At 37.6% G+C, this 22,705-nt stretch overlaps 1 protein-coding gene across 1 annotated transcript; it reads left to right on the top strand.

Moving 5' to 3' along the window:
* Positions 1-2,890: 2,890 nt before the first annotated feature.
* inpp5kb (inositol polyphosphate-5-phosphatase Kb) lies at positions 2,891-18,273 on the top strand. The gene is made up of 13 exons (XM_081353525.1): positions 2,891-3,020; positions 4,128-4,182; positions 6,634-6,738; positions 9,231-9,339; positions 10,345-10,461; positions 10,989-11,164; positions 11,253-11,364; positions 11,808-11,917; positions 13,216-13,423; positions 13,601-13,738; positions 13,889-13,972; positions 16,820-16,921; positions 17,007-18,273. Exons 2-13 carry the CDS (start codon positions 4,136-4,138, stop codon positions 17,064-17,066), a joined length of 1,368 nt encoding a protein of 455 aa, XP_081209651.1. The 5' UTR covers positions 2,891-3,020; positions 4,128-4,135; the 3' UTR covers positions 17,067-18,273.
* Positions 18,274-22,705: the final 4,432 nt, after the last annotated feature.

The following is a 22,705-nucleotide window of genomic DNA, read 5'->3' as shown; positions in this document are numbered from 1 at the left end:
GTGTACAGTAGGCGTAGCTCGCCCTCTCTCAGCTGTTTTTGATTGGTTTACAACATCAGCTTCCGCCCTCTTTAGTCAGTGTCTCGACCGCATTGAAAAGAACTTGAAGAGGTGACGCTAAACCTTGACATCTTTCATAAAAGGGTTGTTTATTGAAACCTTACTAATACTATTAGAGAAAATGTTACTTTTCTTGACTATTCTGTCACTACCAGAAGTGGTGCTCAAGGAGGATATTCATAAATGTATTATTTTTTTCGTCTCACCTTTATTTTTTATTGAAGGATTGATTTTCTTACTTCCCCTTTTATATCTTATCGTGAGGATAAAGATGCATTTATCCAGATATTAGCAATAATACCTCCTTTCACAAAACCTTCCAATCAACATATAGCCTACATGATGTGAGATAGTGACTTTAGGAGTGTATAGTCAACCCCCTCAGAATGTTGCGTCCTAGGACTTTAATACAAATATACTCTCACTTCCATTTGCTCCTAGTTTTATTGAAATGGAATCGGCTAAGGAAATTGAAATGGGTTGCGTATGGCTTTTTAAATAAGTCTTTTCTTAGTAACGTAATGTGTGTATGGATGTATGTGCGTTTGAAGTTCTCAGTGTTTCTTGTTTTCGCGTGAGGGACATCCAACATGTAACTAAAACAAAAGGTTTACACCCTTGTGTTTCTTTCAGCCAATGCTCAGGACCCATGATGTAAGATCGTCACACCTAAATTCACTCTGACAGAATTAAACCCATAGAATTATGTCGAATTCTTAGGAAGTGAATGCAGGTAAACATTTACCGTCATAATACAACCACCGATACACCAGAACTGTGTTGGTCCTGAGTCTAATCAAAGTGATGTATGGATGTATGTATTAAATTGTATATAGTATATAAATAAATAAATGTAGATGAACACATAAAATATATATAACTATAAATATAGTTCAGACTATCCTGCCAGGCTACAGCCTTCCATCAAGCAGAGCTAGCAGTTTAGTAATGGCTGGATGTTATCTGGGTGAAGTTACTGTGTTCTCTTTTTTTAAGATATATTTGAACAAATTGTTGCATTTTATGCTGGTGTAGGGAATTATAAACTAGATTATAAGTGATTTGAAGAATTTATAACAGAATCTTCAGATAACCCCGCCCATCACTGTCGCTGGCTCCGCCCCTCGCCGCTACTCTTTGGCAGGATGGTGTCTAAATATGTTTTCATTCATTGATTGTTGTTGTATTTTTGCTGTGAGCTGTAGAAATCTCCCACTTTCAAATTGCTTTCAAAGCTTACACTGTGAACGAAGCCACATTTATGACCTTTGTGCTTGAGAAAAGGCCCTTTTTGGGGGGTTTTGGTTGCCATTCTTCTCTCAAGAGACTCGATTGAAACTTGATCAGTCCAAGTTGGTGTTTGAATGACAGGTGGCTTATAAAAGGGAACTATCCACATGAACTGTTCATCAACAGTTGTTACCATTATGTGAGGCAGATTGTGATAAACAGGACTTTCTCATAGATATGTTATTGTTAGATTTCACAATTTGTTGTCGAAATTAAAACCCAATGATTCTAGAAATACAAAAAAAAAATAAAAAAATTATGAATTTGTTTTCTTTCACCTCACCCTGTCATGTTATTTATTTTTATGTATTTATTTTACTGTGAATTTGTGCCTTTTGTCATCTTATCTTCCAATAAAACTACATTGGAGATGTGAAAAAATAAATAAACTTTTAAAAAGTAGTGTTTCACTGGTTTACATGTTTTTCAGTTTTAAGAATACTTCACAGATATTTATTATTATAATTTTTTTTTCAGCTGTTACCCTAGTGGTTAGTGCACATTCTTAGCTGTGGTTGCTCATATAGGTGACATGAATTTGAGTCTGGCTTGCAACATTTTCCTATCTTTCCCCCTTCATTTATTGTCCTCATGCAAATAAAACCAATTTCTTCATAATTTCCATAGTAAACATATCTAGTTATGTAACCTAACCCATTCAATGACCCCACTCAGGACAAACACATACATAAACAAGGATGGGGGTCACTGAAAACCCTCCCTTCATTCAGTGAAACTTCATTCAGCCTAATCAGGATTTAAACAGATGAAGCCAGATTAAACTAACCCCTGCTTATGAGGCCTTCAGAAATAGGAATGTGTTTGATTCAGACACTTGGATTGCATTTTCACAGTAGTTATATGTGACATGTTTAATTGTTTATGATGTACTGATTCATATGCCGATATTTGAATTGCATTTTCACAGTTACAGTTATATGACGTTTAATTGTTTATGAACTGATTAATAGTATTCAATACCGGTAAAAAACAATAAGGTAAATCAATTAGTTCAGCTTTGAGATCATCAAAGAAAGCAATCTCTGGTCCCTGTAAATCCTCATTTAGACCAGCTTTGAAAGCTGACTCAACGGCTGTCATGTTTATGACAAAGAAATCTTTATAGTCAAGATAATTCTTTCTTTACAGACAAAGAGAGTGTATAAAACTCATTTATCCCTTACTTAAATCATTGTGGATCTATAAACCATCATGGTATAGAGTCTAAAAGCAAGTTCATGAATTATAAATGGTTTATTTTTTATGTTAATATCGCTGTAACTCTTTTAAAGGCCTCTGTGATGTATAACAACAACTAATGATATTAGACTAACTGTGAATGCAGATAATAGAAAGGGAAAAGATTTTACATTTATGTTGTAGGCTAGTCAACAGAGAACCCTCTGTTTTCACATAATCAAAAGGATTGCGATATATAACGCACAGTTTAGACACAGTCGAGTCTTTCATAACTTAGCTAAACCTTTTAGGCTTTTTATATGATGAAACAATAAGTACTGTGGCTTTAAGAGGTTTCTGTGAGTTAGTGAGGAAGCCAAGGGGTGTAAACACAAACCCCAAACTCTCACATTGTATCCTATAGCACCTGTTAAGCACGGAATAGATCATTCAAGACACCAGCAGAATCTGCACAAGACCGAGGCTGAAAGGTATGTTGTTGTTGTTGTTGTTGTTGTTGTTGTTGTTGTTGTTGTTATTGTTGTTTTTCTGTGCGCGAGGATGACTGCGATTTTCTTTGGCTTATTCTTTAGAGTTACTCAGTGAGGACTTTGATTCATTTTGATTTCGTGACGGTACACTTTAGAGGAGCTGTTTAACGTTAGTTGTCGTAATATTTTAATATGAATATCCAAAATATTTTAGTTTATTCGAGTGCTGTTTGAATCCTATATCCCACTTTTTCATAGCTGTAGGCTATGACAAACAGCAAAATTCGTTGTTACAAAGAATAGATAAAAGGGGTCAAATAAACAAAAGGGAGAAATTACATTAGTCTGTAAGAATTTGTTACGCTTAACATTTTTTTTGTTGTTGTTGAAAAACGACGTTTATGCCATTACAATAACCATTCAATTATTATTAAGAATGCTAATCATAATAATAATAATAAAATCATTTTTATGCGCCTTTCATGACACCTACAGTAGTCAAACTAAGAAGTTAGACAAAGCAAAAACTCGAATCAAACAACAGTAGTCCTTAAAAGTATGTTTTATAAGTAATATTAAGTAATATTAGTCTACACCTAAAGTTAAGGCTACAGCACAATAAAGCGCGAACACAAGTCATTTTAGCTTGAGGTAACCATAGCAACAGTAGAGCGCTTTCCGTTATAATTTGGATTGAAAACATAATGTCATTATTTATCGCTTTATCATTGGTTTTCATATCACACATATTTTTGTTTCTTTGAAAATCCGTTTTGCTTGGCCGCAACAAAAGACAATTATTTTCTCAAGTTCTTCAGCCTTTTTAAAGGATTTTTTTTCCTTTAAGAACCCACACAAATAACAAAATGCGTTATTTTTTATTTTATTTATAAAAAACATAGTCATTATAGAAAATGTGTATTTATGAACTGCATTTGTTTTTAATGGGGAATATGAGCATCACACTGATCCAATCAGTTAACCTCCAGATTTTTATTTCATCATTTTAAAAAGCTTTTCAGCTTGAATAAGACAGGATTAACTCTTTTAGATTAGATTAATGTTTGAATTATGCATGCGTGTTTATATGTTTTTTTGTGTGCACAGATCTGATTATGAGCGCACAAAATATTGGATCCAGAGGTGGACATCAGGCTTTCAGGTAACACCGTCCTTGATCAATGAAATGAACCCCTCTTCACTTCAGAATAAACAAGAATGAGATGAAATAAATGAGGCAGAGAGACGGACAGGAAGTGAAAGGAGTTCAAAGAGTAAAGTTTGGTAAATGTAGATTTAATGTCCATCATTACTGACTGTTTCTTCTTGCATGGAACCAAATTATGAATGTTGGTGTTTCGTTCAAATGTTTCACAATTTGTCACAAGACCAGTTGCTTTGTCCTTATGTGCCTGCTCTCTCTCTCTCTGCTGAATGCTTCCTTGCCCCTAAGAATTTGCATGTGACTGCATTATAGAGCAACAAGGTGGAAAGATAGTTAGTCTGCATTTGAGAATTTTATTGTTGGTTTGTACTAATTTGGTGCTTAGTACAAATTCCCTGATTTAAACAGGGAAAAACATAAGGTGTTCAGATGAGCTCAAATTGGCAAAGGTTTATGTTGACAACTGACTACTGAACAGACTTTATTTTTAAAATATGTTTATTAGTACAATATTTATTTGCTATTAATTTATAAATATTTAATTTAGAATACTTTTTCAACATGAACACCAATACTATGAGTCAGGCATTAAACTAAAGAGATAACCACATTTTAAAAGCAGTGTGATAACTGCGTTTATCAGATAATATGGAATGCAATCTCTCACATTGTAGGGGAATTTGTTAATAGGCAAGAAGGTTCATTCAACTCCAATAGAGTTCAAATTAAACTCCTCCAGAGCTGACTTAAAACTACAAGTTTGATACCAAAGTTTGTCTTTATGTTCTCACATTTTCAACCCTTGCCCCATCTTTGGGAAAATTAGTTATCTTAGTTTTTTCTTGTAGGGTCCAAGAAATATTCACAGCATTGAGGCCAATACTTAAATAAACCGGATTAGCAGCTGTCGACATTCACTTGCGTCGCTCAAGACTTGCAACAATACACACAGTGATTTGGAGATCAGGCCCGCTAGTGATTTTTGCATTTCGTATTCCTGGCCTCATTCACGTGGCTCTCCGCTGCTCCAGATTACAGTTCCTAATCCCAAACACTCTCCAAAACGCATGCTTTTACTCACACTCGTTCATTCAGGCAACAGGATGCAATGAGAACATTTAGCAAAAAGGGTTTCATTTACTGCATCCGCTAACTACTTGATTTCTGAAGGATTTCTGAGGCTTTCTGGGGGAAAAGGAGAATGATTTGAGATTGAGAACTGTTTCTGAGAAGAAATTAGAAATTTAAGCCTTGGAGCTACAGAATGTGGATTCTGCATCAGCTAAGCCTAAACCAGCTCTTGGATATATGGCGTTTCTTGGACATCTAAAGCTGAGAAAAAACAAGCAGTAGGATAGAGAATCAAACTCACTTCAGATGAACTCTTGGTTTGCATAAACCAGGCTTCAGATTATCAGTTGTATTGGAAGAATAGCAAAAAGATGTCGGACACATTTGACTTCCCACGAGTGCGCTCTGACAGTATGTCCTCCATGGCATCTCAGTCTACTTCAGCACGGCTGATGCTTCGCCAGCGGCTCGCTCAGTTGCTCACTTGCTTGGAGGATCTCAGCTCAGATGATGAGGCAAACGAGGAAGTGTCCCGTACGCTGGACGAAGCCTTTCACCTATGTGGACGATACACCAACAGAGAGTCGTTCAGGTGTATTGAGTCACTGACTTTTAGAGTTCATATCTGAAAATGAGTTTTAGATAGACTTCTATTGGAGGGATAGAAGGTGGATTTTGTCATTTGTAGGTTGTTTGCCAGCAAGTTCTCTGAATGTTTATCTTATATATTTTATCCTTCTCAGATATGCAATTCAGGGTTGATTTCATTCATTAGTTCATTCCTAGGCTGTGTTTAATTTCACTTTTAGACATACATTAGCAATCTTACCTAAGCTTCCCTAAGCACCTCGATCCCTTCATTTTGACTGAGGGAGCGAGATTACGTACACTTCAGGCAGATCCATAGACCACAATGCGACATGATTGTGACGTCACAGCAGATCGCGCTTAAACTCAGTCTACACAACTCTAGTGTATGTATTGGAGTTATTTTGACATTTAACCGCATAATACTTCTGGCTACCTTAAGCTGATTGTTATAGTTTATTGTATTGTTATCATTTTCACTTGTATAATTTTTTTATATTTTCTCTAACAGGCCAAGCATACATACAGGCCTATAGAATGCCGCGTTCAAAAGGGGGAAAAAACCCTGTAAATAATAAATCAGCTCCATTGTGGATTCCAAGTGATCAAGGGTTTAGGGTGTTCCATTTAAAGCCATTGCGAGGGTTCTGCCAGTAGTGGGCACTCGTGCAACGTAAGCAATGATGTACATCCCAGTGAACGAGACCGAGGGAAGTTAGCGAGGGAAGGGCATAAAAAATTGGACTTAAACACAGCCCTTTTCAGTTCCTATCTTCTTCTATTGTCCAGGCTGCACGTGGTCACGTGGAATGTTAGCACAGCAGAGCCACCAGCTGATGTGAGGACATTACTGCAGCTTGACTCTCAGCCGGCCACTGACCTCTATGTGATTGGGTGAGTTACTTTCATGTTGAATCACATGATCACAATTATACAAAAAAAGGTTGTCAATTTTAAATGTTAACTAACTGATATATACACTACCATTAAAAAATGTGGGTTGGCAAGTCTCTTATGCTCACCAAGGCTGCATTTATTTGATAAAAAAAGATTGTGAAATATTTGATGTTTTAATAACTGCTTTCTATTTTAAAATGTAATTTATTCCTGTGATGGCAGAGCTGAATTTTCAGCAGCCACTACTCCAGTCTTTACTTAGTGTCACATGATACATATATCATATTTCCATTCCATTCCATTTAATCACTAGGCAGATGCATTTATCCAAAGCGACTTACAATATGTATATATTACAGATTACAGTTTCTATGTAATCTATCACATCATATATACAGTTATGTTGTACGGTGTACATTTTAGGACATCCTCAGACATATGAAGACAAGGCATCATGTCTCAGACTAAAAGGCTTCAGTCATTGGACAAAACGGCATCGCGCCTCAGACTGAAAAGCTTCAGGTCTCAAGAAAAACAATGTCAGGTGACAGGTCTCGTACAATTAGGCATCAGATGAAACAGCCTCAGACAAAAAGGCATCAGACATAAAGGCATCGGACGAAACGGACTCAGACTTAAAAGGCATCAGACAAAACGGACTCAGACATAAAGGCATCAGACGAAACGGACTCAGACATAAAGGCATCAGACGAAACGGACTCAGACATAAAGGCATCGGACGAAACGGACTCAGACATAAAGGCATCAGACGAAACGGACTCAGACTTAAAAGGCATCAGACGAAACGGACTCAGACATAAAGGCATCAGACGAAACGGACTCAGACATAAAGGCATCAGACGAAACGGACTCCGACATAAAGGCATCCGACGAAACGGACTCAGACATAAAGGCATCGGACGAAACGGACTCAGACATAAAGGCATCAGACGAAACGGACTCAGACATAAAGGCATCAGACGAAACGGATTCAGACATAAAGGCATCGGACGAAACGGACTCAGACATAAAGGCATCGGACGAAACGGACTCAGACATAAAGGCATCGGACGAAACGGACTCAGACTTAAAAGGCATCGGACAAAACGGACTCAGACATAAAGGCATCAGACGAAACGGACTCAGACATAAAGGCATCAGACGAAACGGACTCAGACATAGAGGCATCGGACGAAACGGACTCAGACATAAAGGCATCGGACGAAACGGACTCAGACATAAAGGCATCGGACGAAACGGACTCAGACATAAAGGCATCGGACGAAACGGACTCAGACTTAAAAGGCATCGGATGAAAAGGACTCAGACATAAAGGCATCAGACATAAAGGCATCAGACAAAACGGACTCAGACTAAAAGGCATCAGATGGAGTTTGGACTCAGATGGAGTTTGGAGATTCGCATTGCCCCGCCCCATATGACGTCACATGTACGCGGTTCATAGCTCGAAAGAATGCTTTACTTGATACATTTCTAAAGTCTCTAAGGTTGATTAAAAACAAGAAAAGTTACAGATTCTTGAAATATTATGATGATATTTTTGACAATACCACTGATGCACGTTTCCTCTGTGTATGTCTTTTATTTTTTATTTTTTTTATTTTATATGTGAAGCTTTACATATACTTGATATAATTTAATTCCTGTAGAAGTTCTATGTCCTTTTTATCTGCTTGTTATCTGATACATATATTCAAAAAAAGAAAAAGAAAACTATCGCGCTTTACTTCACGATAGTTTGCCAACATACAAGCTATATATTATATATATATATTATATTATATTATTAGATATATTATTACAATTTAAAATAATTGGTTTTCAATTTATTATACTTTAAATTATCATTTATTTCTGTGATGCAAAGCTGAATTTTCAGCATCATTACTCAGAAATAAATGATAATTTAAAGTATAATAAATTGAAAACCAATTATTTTAATAATAATATATCACAATATTAAATTTTTTTCTGTATTTGTGATCAAATAAATGCAGGCTTGATGAGCAGAAGAAACTTCTTTCAAAAACATTCTCTCTGTCCTAGCATGTATCCCATATTTGTATAGGGTTAAAAACTTTTTTTGTTAAAAAGTATATATATATATATATATATATATATATATATATATATATATATATGCTTTAATGAAATGTTACAGTAATTAAGTTGTTTACAGAAGAGAACATGCATTTCGCAAGTTTTATTTGCACATTTAAAAACTTAGATGCCATATTTCAACTAGCTAGTTTGTATGTTGGCAAACTATCGTGGAGTTAAAGCGTTCTTTCGAGCTATGAACCGCGTACATGTGACGTCATATGGGGCGGGGCAATGCGAATCTCCAAACTGAAGCCTTTTAGTCTGAGGCATGATGCCTTGTCTTCATATGTCTGAGGATGTCCTAAATGTCTTAAAATGTACACCGTTGATGTGACATAATATAAGCAGATGTGTTTGTGTTTCAGTCTACAGGAAGTGAAAGCCACTCCAGTGCGGTATGTCTCTGATCTCATTGCTGAGGATTCATGGAGCCTCCTCTTCATGGATACTTTGGCACCAATGGGATATATCAAGGTACAGCATAAATAAATAACTGTGTGTGTGTCTTAGCATTGCAAGCTCAGTTTAGAGAGTGTGGAAGACAGAGAAGTGTTTGAGTGTCCTTACATATGTTTATATGCAGTTGCAACTGTTACAATATCAGAAATACAGAATCAGGATGAGCCGTCTCCTCATTAAGCTTGTTAAGCTCCATTGTTCTCTGCAGGCCATGCACACACTAGAGGCATTGTTTCACGCTAGCATATTTGTGTAACGTAAGCACAGATTTGATGTGAGCCCGTCCCATTCTTAGCCTGACTACGTCAGACTTCCTACTTCCGCTCAATTTCATTTCGCTTCTGTAGTCAGTCTGAGATAGCAGCCTATCTTTCAGTTTTCCAGCGGCCTTCGGACGGCCGGGCCAATCAACGAACAGAGGGCGGGCTGAGAGCCGTGACGTAGATGCTGATTGTACCGTGGATGCGTAGATTTACTTCACATAATCTGCAAAAGTCGTTCACTGCCATGTTTACTCCGGTATTTCGCTCGATGGTTTTGTTTTCGCATCATACATGTGTTTACAGTGGAAGTTAGATGCGGCTGAGCATGCGCATAACACACGCCATAACCAAACGTCATGTGATTGGCTTACGGGTAACCAATGATTTTAAACTTCAGAAAAGCGCCCCCCCCGCGAGAAAGAAAACACTTTTCAATTGTGCCATGCCAGACTCTGTCTACAAAGCAAAGCGAAGTAGCAGAGTTTGGTATTACCAGGCTATCCCATTCTGCCTTCAATGACTAATTAGCTCTGATTTTGAAAACTGAATTCCACTTCACCAAAAACATCACAGGAATTTCCAGTACCAATCTCCTTATTTTCTTTCTGCAATGTATCAAGGACTTCATTCACTCCATTCTAAGCTTAAATACGTTTCCTCGGTTTTGTGGAGGTCGAAGCCGTGTGTGACGTTTGTGTTGAGAAGTGCATTGAAGCTCTGACATATGAAAAGAGCTTTAACTTTTTGCTGTCCTCAGGTGACTTCAGTGAGGATGCAGGGTTTGCTGCTGATATTGTTTGCAAAGCAGGCCCATCTGCCTTTCATCAGAGACATCCAAAGTACATACACCCGCACTGGTCTGTTTGGATACTGGGTACAGTACAGCCTTTACATCCTGACATTTCACAGACACTTTCTGTCATACACTGATTTCCTATTGATTCCTATGATTTTTCTTCAAAACTGATATATCAAAAGTTTGAGGTCGGTAAAAAAATGTTTTGTGTGTTTTTGAAAGAAGCTCTAATGCTCACCATTTATTTGATCAAAAAATATTGTGAAATATTATTACAAATGTCATATTACTGCTTTATATTTTAATATATTTTAAAATATAATTTATTCAGGTGATGGCAAAGCTGAATTTTCTGCACAAATAATCCAGCCTTCAGTGTCACATGATCCTTAAAAATCATTCTAATATGCTGATTTGCTGCTCATGTAACATTTTTCTTATTATTAACAATGTTAAAAATGTTGAAAGGTATGCATATATATATACATTGTGTAAAGAAAAATTCACCTAAACCTATCCTTTTGAAGGTATGAATATGCGAGTATGAACAGGGAGTCTGTTGTAATAATATAGTTGGACTAATATAGTATTGTTGATTCTTGCAGGGAAATAAGGGTGGTGTTTCTGTGCGTTTCTCATTTTACGGTCACATGCTGTGTTTTCTGAACTGTCATCTGGCGGCTCATATGAACTACGCCCTGCAACGCATGGATGAGTTTGAATATATACTGGACACGCAAGATTTCGATATGTACAACACACCGAATGTGCTAGATCACAAGTCAGTGCTAACTTGGATTAAAGTTGCTCATGTTCATGCATCTGAAAATACAATGTGGTTCTCATATTGCTGTTGTTTCTTCTAACAGGGTGGTCTTCTGGTTTGGTGATCTGAACTTCCGTATCGCTGACCATGGGATGCACTTTCTCCGTTCCTCGATCAACAATGGCCGTTTTAACCTGCTGTGGGACAAAGATCAGGTCAGGCAAACACAATCAAAGATAAATACATGCAAATACACACTTTTCTGAAGTCCACAGCTCTATACCAAAACCCACTGAGATACATACAGTAGACATAGACTGTCCTAAATAGTTCACTACACAGAAGTGTTTGACTGTTGCATTTATGTAGCATCATGTCATGCGTTGTGTTTTTTTCACTGCTCTGCCTCACGTTTTTAGACGCGAAAACATATTCTGTGTGAATCACAGGCACAGAAAAGGCAATTACAGAACCCACTGCTTTGAATTTGGCAGACTAAGTCAAGGGAAATGCTGGTTATAAATATATGTGCTTAATATCACGTCACTAGCTTAGCAACTTGCTAATGTCAAATTGTATTGAAAACAAGAGACAAGTGTTAGAAACTGTTTTATTCGTAGACTTATTCTATTCTATTCTATACTATTCTGTCTCTTAGTTGACCATGATGAAGAAGAAAGAACCTATCCTTCAGGAGTTTGAAGAGGGACCATTGCGCTTTAAACCCACATATAAATTTGACCGTTTCTCTGAGACTTACGATACAAGGTATCACTTACACACTACACATGATTAACATAATACAAACACAATATTTCCAATGCATGTAGAAAGTAGAAAGTAGAAACAGTGTCAGATCTCCACTTCCTGAGAGTCTAATGTGTTTTCTTAGAAGAAAATCATGATCATTCTTTCTCCACACAGAGTACCGAAGACATGGTTTGGCTTTACGTAAGATTTGATAAGCAAAATTTGTGTTTGTTGCATGCCCCCTATGTCTACCTTAACCTATTACCCAGAATTCTTCTCACATCACATCCCGTAAAACACTGCACTTCTTTTACTTAACATTCATTCCTCATATACTCTCCCATCATGTTTCAGTAAGCATTTCATGTCCATGCAAATGTGATTGGTGTTTTATGGTGTTTACTTTTTTTATGCGTCTACTTTTTCAGCACAGATATTTCCCTCATTTAAGCTCTCATCTGTTGGCTAAATTATAATATGGATAGTGAAATATGTTTGGGAATTTATGTTTAGCTGTGTCTGTAATGAAAGCAGAGGTAGTTTGTATATCAAACCTTTGAATTTTTTTCAAGATTACTAGTCAAGGTGTGAAAGAAGTGAAATGTAGGAAATCATATATACACCAACGACTCTATCCGTTCAATGTCCACCCAGCCCTTCCTACAGACTCATCTCATTTAACACATGACCACATATCCATGTCAGTGTGTCATTTGGGCTTCTAAAAGCTGTCTTGGAGAACATTTTTTTTGTACTTGTCATTTTGGCTCCTCAATCACTGTGTAGAACGCATGTTTCACTCTGATATGCTGGTGTTTGACGCATTTGCATGTTTCATATTGTAGAATTAGATCACAGCATATCAGTCACATGTCTGCATGTACACAACCGCAGCACACTGCAAGGACACACTATATCCCAGCCGCTTCAACAATGACAATAATAATGCATGTTTCTTGAGCACAAAATCAGCATATTAGAATAATTTCTGAAGGATCGTGTGACACTTATGATTGGAGTAATGGCTGCTGAAAATTCAGCTTTGCCATCACAGGAATAAAATAGTGTATATGTATATAAAATATACATTTTAAAATATAAACAAGTATTTTAAATTCTAATAATATTTCACAATATTACGTTTATACTGGATTTCTGATCAAAATAGACTATAATAAAGTTAAGTTCTCCAAGACTACAACCTCACTCATTTACATTAATTTATATATATATATTTTTATAATAGTAGTATATTTACATTCCCTGTCTCTCTCTCTTTCTCTCTTTTTTTTTTTTTTGCATGGGTCAATGATTAGTGGTAAAAAGCGGAAGCCTGCCTGGACGGATCGTATCTTGTGGAGGATAAAACCCAAAGCTGTAGAGACAGAGGATGAGAATAGTTCGACAACATCATCAGTTGACGATGATGAGTATCCTGTTAAGGTGATGCAGGACATGTACACCTCTGATGTCTCATACGGGGTCAGTGACCACAAACCCGTCATTGGGACCTTCAATCTGGAGGTATGAATTATGTATTTCCTGAATATTTAATCAATACGATGACAATGGGCTTCACTATAAATCAAATTGAAGTAAACAAGCTTATAGTAATCATAAATAATAATAATATCTTCTTTTCAGTGCACATGACATTTAGTCCAAAAATATAATGTATCTCTCTTTGATCTCATCATGCAGATGAGGAAAAAGATGGAGACGCCTCTAGTCACACTGACAGTGGACGGACACTGGAGTGCAGATGAAGATGCCATATTCACCTACACTATCCTGGAAAACTTTGAATCCTCAACCTGGGACTGGATCGGACTGTACAAGGTGAGAGGGAGAGAAAGAGAGAGAGAGAGAGAGAGAGAGAGAGAGAGAAAATAGGTTGATGGATGAACAAAAACACAGAAAGAGACAAAAAGGAGATCTTTATCACAAAGCGGGTCACTAACTAGAGGTGATTTATATCTTTGCATGCAGATTGGCTTCAAAAGTGCCTCTGATTACTCCACCTTCGCCTGGGTCAAAGATGATGAAGTGGCTGCCAATGGTGAAGTTGTGACGGTATGGCAGACAAAGTTCTGGTAACACTTTGGAATACTGTTCCGTCATTAATGAATAACTACAGAAACAAGTGAGCAACACGCTATTAACATTCTAGTAACTACTATTAACTAACAAGAAACTCTGATTAATGAATTAGTAAGTAATATCGCTCAGTCGAATGTTGTATGTTTCACACCTCCCAGAGAACTACAATATACAGGTTCATAATTAAATAAATAATGCATAATGTATCATTAATTTTAAAGTGAAGTTCATGATAACCCACTAGTAATGACTCAAGTATTACCAAATCCTTCAGAAGGAATTACTAGTTATTTGGATCAGTATTCTTAAGTGAAAAGCATAACTCCTTTAGCCTGGCTCCGCCCTCCTACGCACTTCCGCTCAATTTCATTTTCCTTCAGTACTACGTCTGGGACTGCTGTATATTCGTAGGTTTCCAGAAACCAATTTTTTGTAGGACCAATCAGCGAACAGAGGGAGTTGCTGAGAACGATGACGTTGATGTGATCACACACATGACTAGCGTCGGCCAATAGTGAGCCTACATGTGACGTACAACACAGACGCGCTGCTCTATCAAGACTCGAGGAACAGAGAGAAGGAAATGAATATTGGAATAAAGTCGTTATTTTTGTTTGTTTTTGCGCACAAAAAGTATTCTCGTCACTTTATAAACTTTATAAAAGACAGACATCTTATTCTAAACATAATCCTCTGATCATTCGGACGACCACACGTTAGCGATTGGCTATGGCAGATCCTGAGTGACTCTGGGCAGATCCAATAGTTTTGAACTTTAACAGAGAACCCGCCTTCAAGGAAGTAAACGTTTCTCAATGGAGCGAGGCCAGACTCTCTGTACAAATGAAATGTACGAGAGTCTGGTAGAACCAGGCTATAACTCCTTAATATTGACTGAAGACATTGTAAGCTTTAGAGGTTTTTTTGTAAGGTTTTAGCAAACCTATCAGAAGGAATTACCATCCAAAACTAGGGCTGCACGATTAACCTTTATCGCATCGATATTGAGGTTTTAACTCCCACAATAACCTAACCTCAGGAGTCTGAGGTTTTTTCCCCCGCCTCTGACATTTGAGTGACAAACCTATTAGCCAATCAAAATGGTCGAATCTCGCGTTCCTGGCTTGCTGGCCAATTAGAAATGGCAATGGAAAGTTACAAGGTTGTATGAAGTGCACCGGCTTTCTGGCAGCAGCAAAGCAGCTAACACACAACGTGTACCTCAAATTGTAAAGCTTGTAACTGCGCAGAAATGGCCGAAGGCACTTCTTCGGTGACGGGAGAGGAAGCGGGGGAGCACTTGTACTTCAGCTGTTTGGACTTATGATATAATTAGTCTCTCTATATGGCTCTGGTTTAACTGAAAGAACGAGCAGAGAGAGAGAGAGAGAGAGAGAGAGAGAGAGAGCCGGTCGCGCGCGCGCATTCTCTCTCTGTCTTCGGAGCCAGGCGAAAGTGTAAACAAGACTTCACCGTCTCCAAACTAAGCGCTGTCTTGCTCTCTCTCCCTCGCACATATTAATCAAAATAAATCGACACGGTGGTAAAAGGTCGGAAGACCAAAGTTTCATGTGGATCATTCGGAGATTATTTTTTTTTCCTGAATTATCGCTGGGTGTGATTTTTTTTTTTTTCCTGAATTATCGCTGGGTGTGAATTGTGCTAAATAAGTTGAACTGAAAAGCGTTCCGGACATTTAACTGACAAAAAAAAAAAAAAAAAAACTCTTTAATTAAACGAAAAAAATATCCAGTGATGAAATGTTTTCTGTGTTGACAGAAATCTTGGATGTCCATGTCCTAACTGCTGGGATAATCACACAACGCGCATGACACGTCCAATTCGCGAACTAATGACTCCTTTGAACCGATTCATTTTAATGAATGGTTAAAACAACTGATCTTTCCAACAGTGAACTCAGGAGACGTCTGAATCGGTGTATAACTAATCAGTAACACTTTACAATAAGGTTATATTTATTACATAAATTACATAAAAAGTACAGTTTGCTTACTCAAGCTTTAAAATAAATAAAACCAAAAAAATCGAAAATCGCACCACAATCGCAATATTTGTCAGAAAAACCGCAATTAGGTTTTTTCTCAAAATCGTGCAGCCCTATCCAAAACCTTACAAAAACTTCAAAACCTTACATTGACTTCAGTAACTACAAGGGAGTTATCATGCTTTTCACTTTAGAATACTGATCCAAATAATTAGTAAGTCCTTTAGAAGGATGTAGTTACCCTTGAGTCATTACTATCCAAAACCTTACAAAAAACTCAAAAGCTTACAATGACTTCAGTCATTACTAGAGAGTTAGCATGTTTTTCACTTTAGAATACTGATCCAAATAAGTAATGATTCCTTCTGAAGGAAACATGAGTCCTGAGACCTTCACTTTAGAATTAATTATACATAATGCATTATTCACATTAATTATTAACCTGTATAGTAGTTCTTAGTAGTTCTCTGGGAGGTATGAAAAACATAGTAGTTACTTATTAGCTAATAGTGAACTACCACATTCAACTTAGCGCTATTACTTACTAATTCGTTAATCAAAGTTTCTTGATAGTTAATAGTAGTTACTAGAATGCTAATAGCACGTTACTCATTTGTTCATGTATAGTTATTAATGATGGAACAGTATTCCTGAAAAGTGTAGCTGATGACTGTTTGTAAGTTATAAAATAATGACTGCTTACAAATTCCTAAAGGATTTTTATTACTTTTAGTCACACTTAAAATTACAATTTTGAAATCGTTGTTTAAAACTGCATGATCGGTCTAACATGAGTGTTGCACTTCCTGTTTAAGGTCCATATTAAAAATGAGCTCCCCCTGCTGGCAGGGGATTATGTTTTGGGCTATTACAGCACCAACATGCAAACCCTCATTGCCTTTAGTCCAACTTTCCAGGTGAGTTTCCGCAAACACAAACACATACCTCTGAGTTAACGTTATGCTATACCTCTTTACTCACCTGCTTTGTGTCTGGGTTCAGATTCTGGAGTCTAAACGAGCTGTAAAGGTTCCTGAGAACATCAACGGACATGAGAAATAACTGGAATATCTTCTAACCTGTGCGGCATATGTAAAAATTACAGCAGGAGATCTGATTTTGGATTATATGATTTCTCCTTGTGTGAACAGACTTTGTTCATTTTGGTTTTAAAAGGTAGAGCTGATTCTGAAACAGTCTGATATGAGTGTGGTTTAAAACTGAAGTCATTAAAATTTCCCAAAACAAACATTTTTAACATCAGTTTAGTCACTGAACACACTGCTCTTTTCTTGTCTGTGTTTACCCATTGCTCTCCTCAAATTGCTGAATCTGTTATATAAGCTCTAGTAAACACGCACACATATTGTACTCTTATAGTAATAAGAGTTCTTTATAGTACCTGTACCTGCCACTAGAGCTCAATAAAGTCAATTACAGAGGCGGACATGGAATCCGTGCCTGCAACCTCATTAGAAAGGTCTTGATTTCTACAGAATTGGACCACACAAAGATGGACACATTTGACATTTCCCAAACCTTGGATGATTTATTATATATTTTTTCTTTCTTTCTTTTTGCAAATTTGAAACTAACAGGATTGTAGAACTAGTAAGAGTGTAACTCTCATAATTTCATTCCAAAATCAGCAGATAAATTGTGAAAAAGTCCTTAGCATTATTTTACAGTAAATGAAGTTCTGCAAAATACAATTATTAATTTTGTATCATTTTATCATACATTAAATGCATGATGTTGCATTAATTTTGCCCATTATATCTGAAAGTGATTTCAGTACCTTACATTAGTTTTATTGTACATTGGTGAAGTGTGCTGCTCTTTATACAGTGTTTCATCATATGTCTTACAGTGTGTGCCTTAATGACAGTGCCTGTATGTTAGTGTGTGGATTTTCAGTACCTATATAACAAAAAAAGTAATTCACCATCTGACTAATGGCTAAAATGCCATTATGTTTAAGCTCTGTCCCTCTTAGGACTCGTATTATTTCTAAATTTGACTGTATGTGTCGTGAGCAAGAGACCTTATTGTCTACGTTTTTCCATTTGTGATGTGCCTGACCTATCTTTTACTTTAAATATGCTATTATAATCTGTCCTCTTAGTTCAGTTAGTGTAACTGACTATATTTATGGAGTTGATTTGACCCTTTATGATTTATTAAAAATATTATGTTTTTGTAATCAAGCTGTTGAACACAACAATGTTATTGGGATTGCAAGCAATTTCATTAAAATATGAAGGTCTGATTATCTGTCTGCCTCATAGACTAACACTGTAAATGCTTATCTGTCTCAATATTTAAGTTAACTTATTAACCTGGAATATTCCTTCAAGGTTTACCACACTCTTTTGAGTCTTAATTACATAGCTCACATTAATCAATGGGACATGAAGCGTTATTTTGTGTCAGCCAACAAAATCGAATCTCTAGAGTGACAACCGAACAAACAATCTTTTCAATCTACACTGCCCATTCAAAAATATTTTTGGCAACAATTATTTTAATTGATGGAGTGTGTAGCTTTTCATTTCTTAAACAACCGTGTAGGAAGACACATCATGGCCATATTCCAAGATAACGAAGCCAAGATTCATCAAGCTCAAATTGTGAAAGAATGTTTGGGAGGGAGCATGAAGAATAATTTCCAGACCTTGATGCACCTCTTAATGGAAATGCCATCACAACATTTATTTCCATCAAGAGGTGCATCATTTCTGGTCAAGATCTTGTATCACGGCAATAATGATCCAATCATAGACTCCTAAGAATTTGCCTATTAAATCCATTTCATTTTTTTTTTTTTTTTCTGGGCAGTCCCCTATTGTGATGTATTTTTTGTAGTTCACTCTAGGGGGTGCTGTTTACTTATTGTCTTTTTCATAATGCACTGTTTTTGTGAAATTCACGCTCGAATGATATGCCATTCAGACAGTATACACTAATACTCACAAAATATTACATCAACCAGTTAGGCACAGTACTCAGAACTGGAAATATTGTGTGGTTTTACCTCCAGGAGCATTTTCGTGGACAATTACAGCAATAAATCTGAGGCACCTGCACAGCTCTTTGAGGAGGGGGTCTTCAGCACATCAGCGAGAGAACAAAGAATCCACTAAAACACGCTGTGAGTCAGCCGGTGATCATGAGCTAAGAGACAATGGCACTGGAACAATTATTTTTTGTGCCGACAGTAAATCTATATTTGGGATAGTAAACTCAAAAACATCCGTAGAGACTTTTTAAAGTCACAACTAAGGTGACCAGATTTCTGAAATATAATCTGGGGAATTTTTTCTAGTCCATTGTTCAAAATAACACTGAAATCTCACTTGTACTGATAGCACACGTATGTCGGCAAGATGTCTGTTAAAGAGCGCTTCATCTGGAAAGCATCTGGAAAGCTGATAACTTGAAACAGATAACCCTCTGTTGGTAAAAATAATTGATACATGATTTATCGGTTAACCAGAAGCTATGTTGATCGTATTCCAAAAAGCAGGTTTTGCGACTTACCGAACTTAGAACCACAGGGTTGGAACCCCTCCTTCTTTATTGTAGGAGGAGAGAGAAGTGCAGGGGAACATTGGTGCAAGTGCAGCAGCGAACACACTGACTGCGCCGCATATTTATACATCTTCTGATAGACAGAGACAGTCAGACGTTCCATCTTGCTCGGCAGCAAAATCTAGGAGGAGGCAGAAATAGAGCGCTCATTCGTATGGAGATAGGCCACTGAAGACTCTACCACTGGTGATCCGGCCAACTCCAGCTCTCCCATCCCTTAAATCTCTAGCTTAGAATATCCCTTGACCGGGAGATTGCTCTCAAAGGGGCTACACCAATGGCGAGACATCTCTTTCATGCAAGCAGGCATAGCGGGCAGGAGTTGTCTCTCTATGGGTTAAGCAGGCGGCAGTCTTTTTCTGTCGTAAAGGTCCCTTTCTGCTCCTTCTGCATCTTGTGCCGTGGGCCAAGCTAGGCCCAGTTTCTGCCTGACAGGCTGAGTCAGTCCTGCTAGGGGGTCTAGACTGTTGGACAGACCAGGGAGAGTTGTCTTCCTCTTCATCCATGTCTTAGTTGAGAAGGTCAGAGTTGGCATCGCCCTCTGTGTCCTCGTCACCCGGTCCTTCCTCCTTTGCAAGAAGGCCTTCAAACAGAGGATGCATATCCGGGGATTCGGCTTCCGTCACGTCCGCCCATCTCGTAGGAACTTGCGTATGATGGTCAGTATAGATTTCGTGGCAGCTCTGGACAGACATGGGTCTTGTTGGTTAGCCACAGCCACTCTCAGACCTCTCTCCAAAATTTTCACCAGCATTGACGCACAGTGGACGCATGTTCATGAGTCCGAAAGCGATGTTTGAGTGTGTTTTGTGCCCATACACACAATGCACAAGATGGTTAATCGCTCCACATGACGATGGACATGGTCGGGATGCAATCATATAAAGCAATCATGTCTCTTCAGAAAATTTGGACTTAACCGCTCAATTCATATGGATTAGGTTTACGATCTCTTTATGAACTTTGCATAGTTGTCTATGAATGGACAGAATGCTCTCAGATTTCATTAAAAAGAGCTTAATTTGTGTTTGGAAGATGAACGAAAGTCTTACAGGTTTGGAACAACATGAGTAACATTTCATTTTTGAAATAGCAACAACATTTTATTTTTGGGTGATCACTTTAAAATTGCTTGCTTCATTTAGTACACGGAACCATGAATATGCATATTCGTCCCCGCCTCCACTCAATCACACCAGCTCGGACTCCCTGATCCACTGCGGTCAACTTTAGTGTAGTAAACGCTACACGATGGCAAGTGGAAATAATGGAGTAATTCAGTCATATCTGTTAGAACCAGAAACGGATTCAGAAGTGAACGAGCGAATTATACATGCTCGTCTACAAGTCGATGCATCAGAAATGGTAACATGCTTTATAAAATGCTCTCTACATCGGACACATAACGGTAATTGATATGATTAGCCTTTGGTGGTGTTGAAAGTGCTTTAGAAATAAAGTTTGAGTTGAGGTGAGTTAGGCCGTTCAATTTATAGGAATTGCGAGGGACTAAATTACATAATGTTAGGTCTACAAGAGAAGGACTTCAGAGTCACTTTAACTCTTAATGTTTGAATCGGTTCAGTGAATGATTCAAATGACTCACTCATAAAGGCAGTTACTTGTGTCATTCCACAGTTTTTGCAAGGGTTTTTAGCGTTACAATGAAAGATGCCTGATGCACATAAAAAAATATGAACGATATTATAACAGAAAATGAAACCTAATAAACATTACAAAGTATACAACATGACCCCCACAAAACTTAAGGCCCATTCACACCAAGAACGATAACTAAAAAGATAACTATATTTGTGTCCACACCAGCGCACAATATCATTCTGTTAAGTGCGTGCTTGTCTGCCGCTTTAAATGCTCGAGCTCGTTACAGCAGGGTGGATTCTGATTGGCTGTCAATGTTTTTATTGTTCATCAGCTGGATAAAATCGTTTTGAAAGTGATTCCAACGGTTATGTTTCTATGTGCCGTTAAAGCAGGGCTGGACTGGGACAAAAAATCGGGCCGGGCATTTTGGCCCAGACCGGCCCACTATATGATCATAAACACCACCCATCTTTGCACGCCCTTAATTATACGCATACCAACTCCTATTCAGTAAAACCACTAACGCCATGTAATGAGTAAGTATAGGAACGAGTGAGAGTTAACAGATCAAATAAGTAAAAATCTGACATCATTTATTAATACAGTTGAACTATACTCCACAGTGATGAATCCTAAAACAAGGTATAAGCTGCATTGGCATAGCAATACCAGTGTCTCTTACAGGATCTTTGTTAAACTGTGGTGGTGGGACCTCTGTCCTTCTAGGGGGGGGGGTTCGGGGGCATGCCCCCCTGTGAGAAAATTTTGTGCATTTTAATGTTAAATTCATCAATCTGGTGCACTTTGAGAGTTCAAAATTAAAAGCTCCAACCCATATTCAGTGTGCAAATTAAACAAAGAAAAATTCAAACCCCTTTTAGTTACAAGTGTCTATTTACATTACACTAGTTATAATATTAATCCAATGACAGTAATAGCCATATTTTGTAAAACAAATGCACTAAAAAATAAAGGAAACTTTCAGAATTAGTGTTGTATCAATTTCTATACTTATTTTGACGCAAACTGCTTCATGCTTTTATTTTGGCGGAAAACATGATTTACAAACGCCTCTCAAATCGTCAACTATGCAGATGTGGAAATAATCTGTAACTGGGTCATATGGGTTCCTACACTCATTACATGGCCTAATAAGTGTTTTGAAAGTAGTTCTGCTTACCGCGGACATCCACACTCTCTCATCTCTCTCCCGATCCTCCTCACTATCCTCATCATCACAGGAGCTGATGAAGGGCAGAAAACATATATTTTGACACATAAAGTGTCTGCTTTAAGGACCTGTTTCTATTTTTTCACGCTATTTCTCTGCACATTCCTTGCGTTTCTTCTCCATCTCGCTGACTGTTTTGACAGATACACACTGACACTGCTGCACGCTCGCTCACTCGTTTAAAGTTGTGATTGGCCCAGCCCAGTGTCAATCAAGAAAAGAGCCAATGGGCCGCTGATCTGCGTGTTTCATGGGCTGGTCTTTCAGAAAAAGA

The sequence above is a fragment of the Scardinius erythrophthalmus genome, assembly GCF_964197995.2.
Source record: "Scardinius erythrophthalmus genome assembly, chromosome: 23".
NCBI classification, from domain to species: Eukaryota; Metazoa; Chordata; class Actinopteri; order Cypriniformes; family Leuciscidae; genus Scardinius; species Scardinius erythrophthalmus.
Note: the sequence above shows the minus strand (reverse complement) of the source record. Positions and strands in the feature narration are given on the sequence as shown.

Excerpts from the sequence above, each read along its gene's own strand:
- inpp5kb (XM_081353525.1), top strand. The coding sequence starts at position 4,136 with ATGAGCGCACAAAATATTGGATCCAGAGGTGGACATCAGGCTTTCAG. Across the intron at positions 6,739-9,230 it reads ACTGACCTCTATGTGATTGG|TCTACAGGAAGTGAAAGCCA; the intron begins GTGAGTTACTTT and ends TTTGTGTTTCAG. Across the intron at positions 11,165-11,252 it reads CCGAATGTGCTAGATCACAA|GGTGGTCTTCTGGTTTGGTG; the intron begins GTCAGTGCTAAC and ends TTCTTCTAACAG.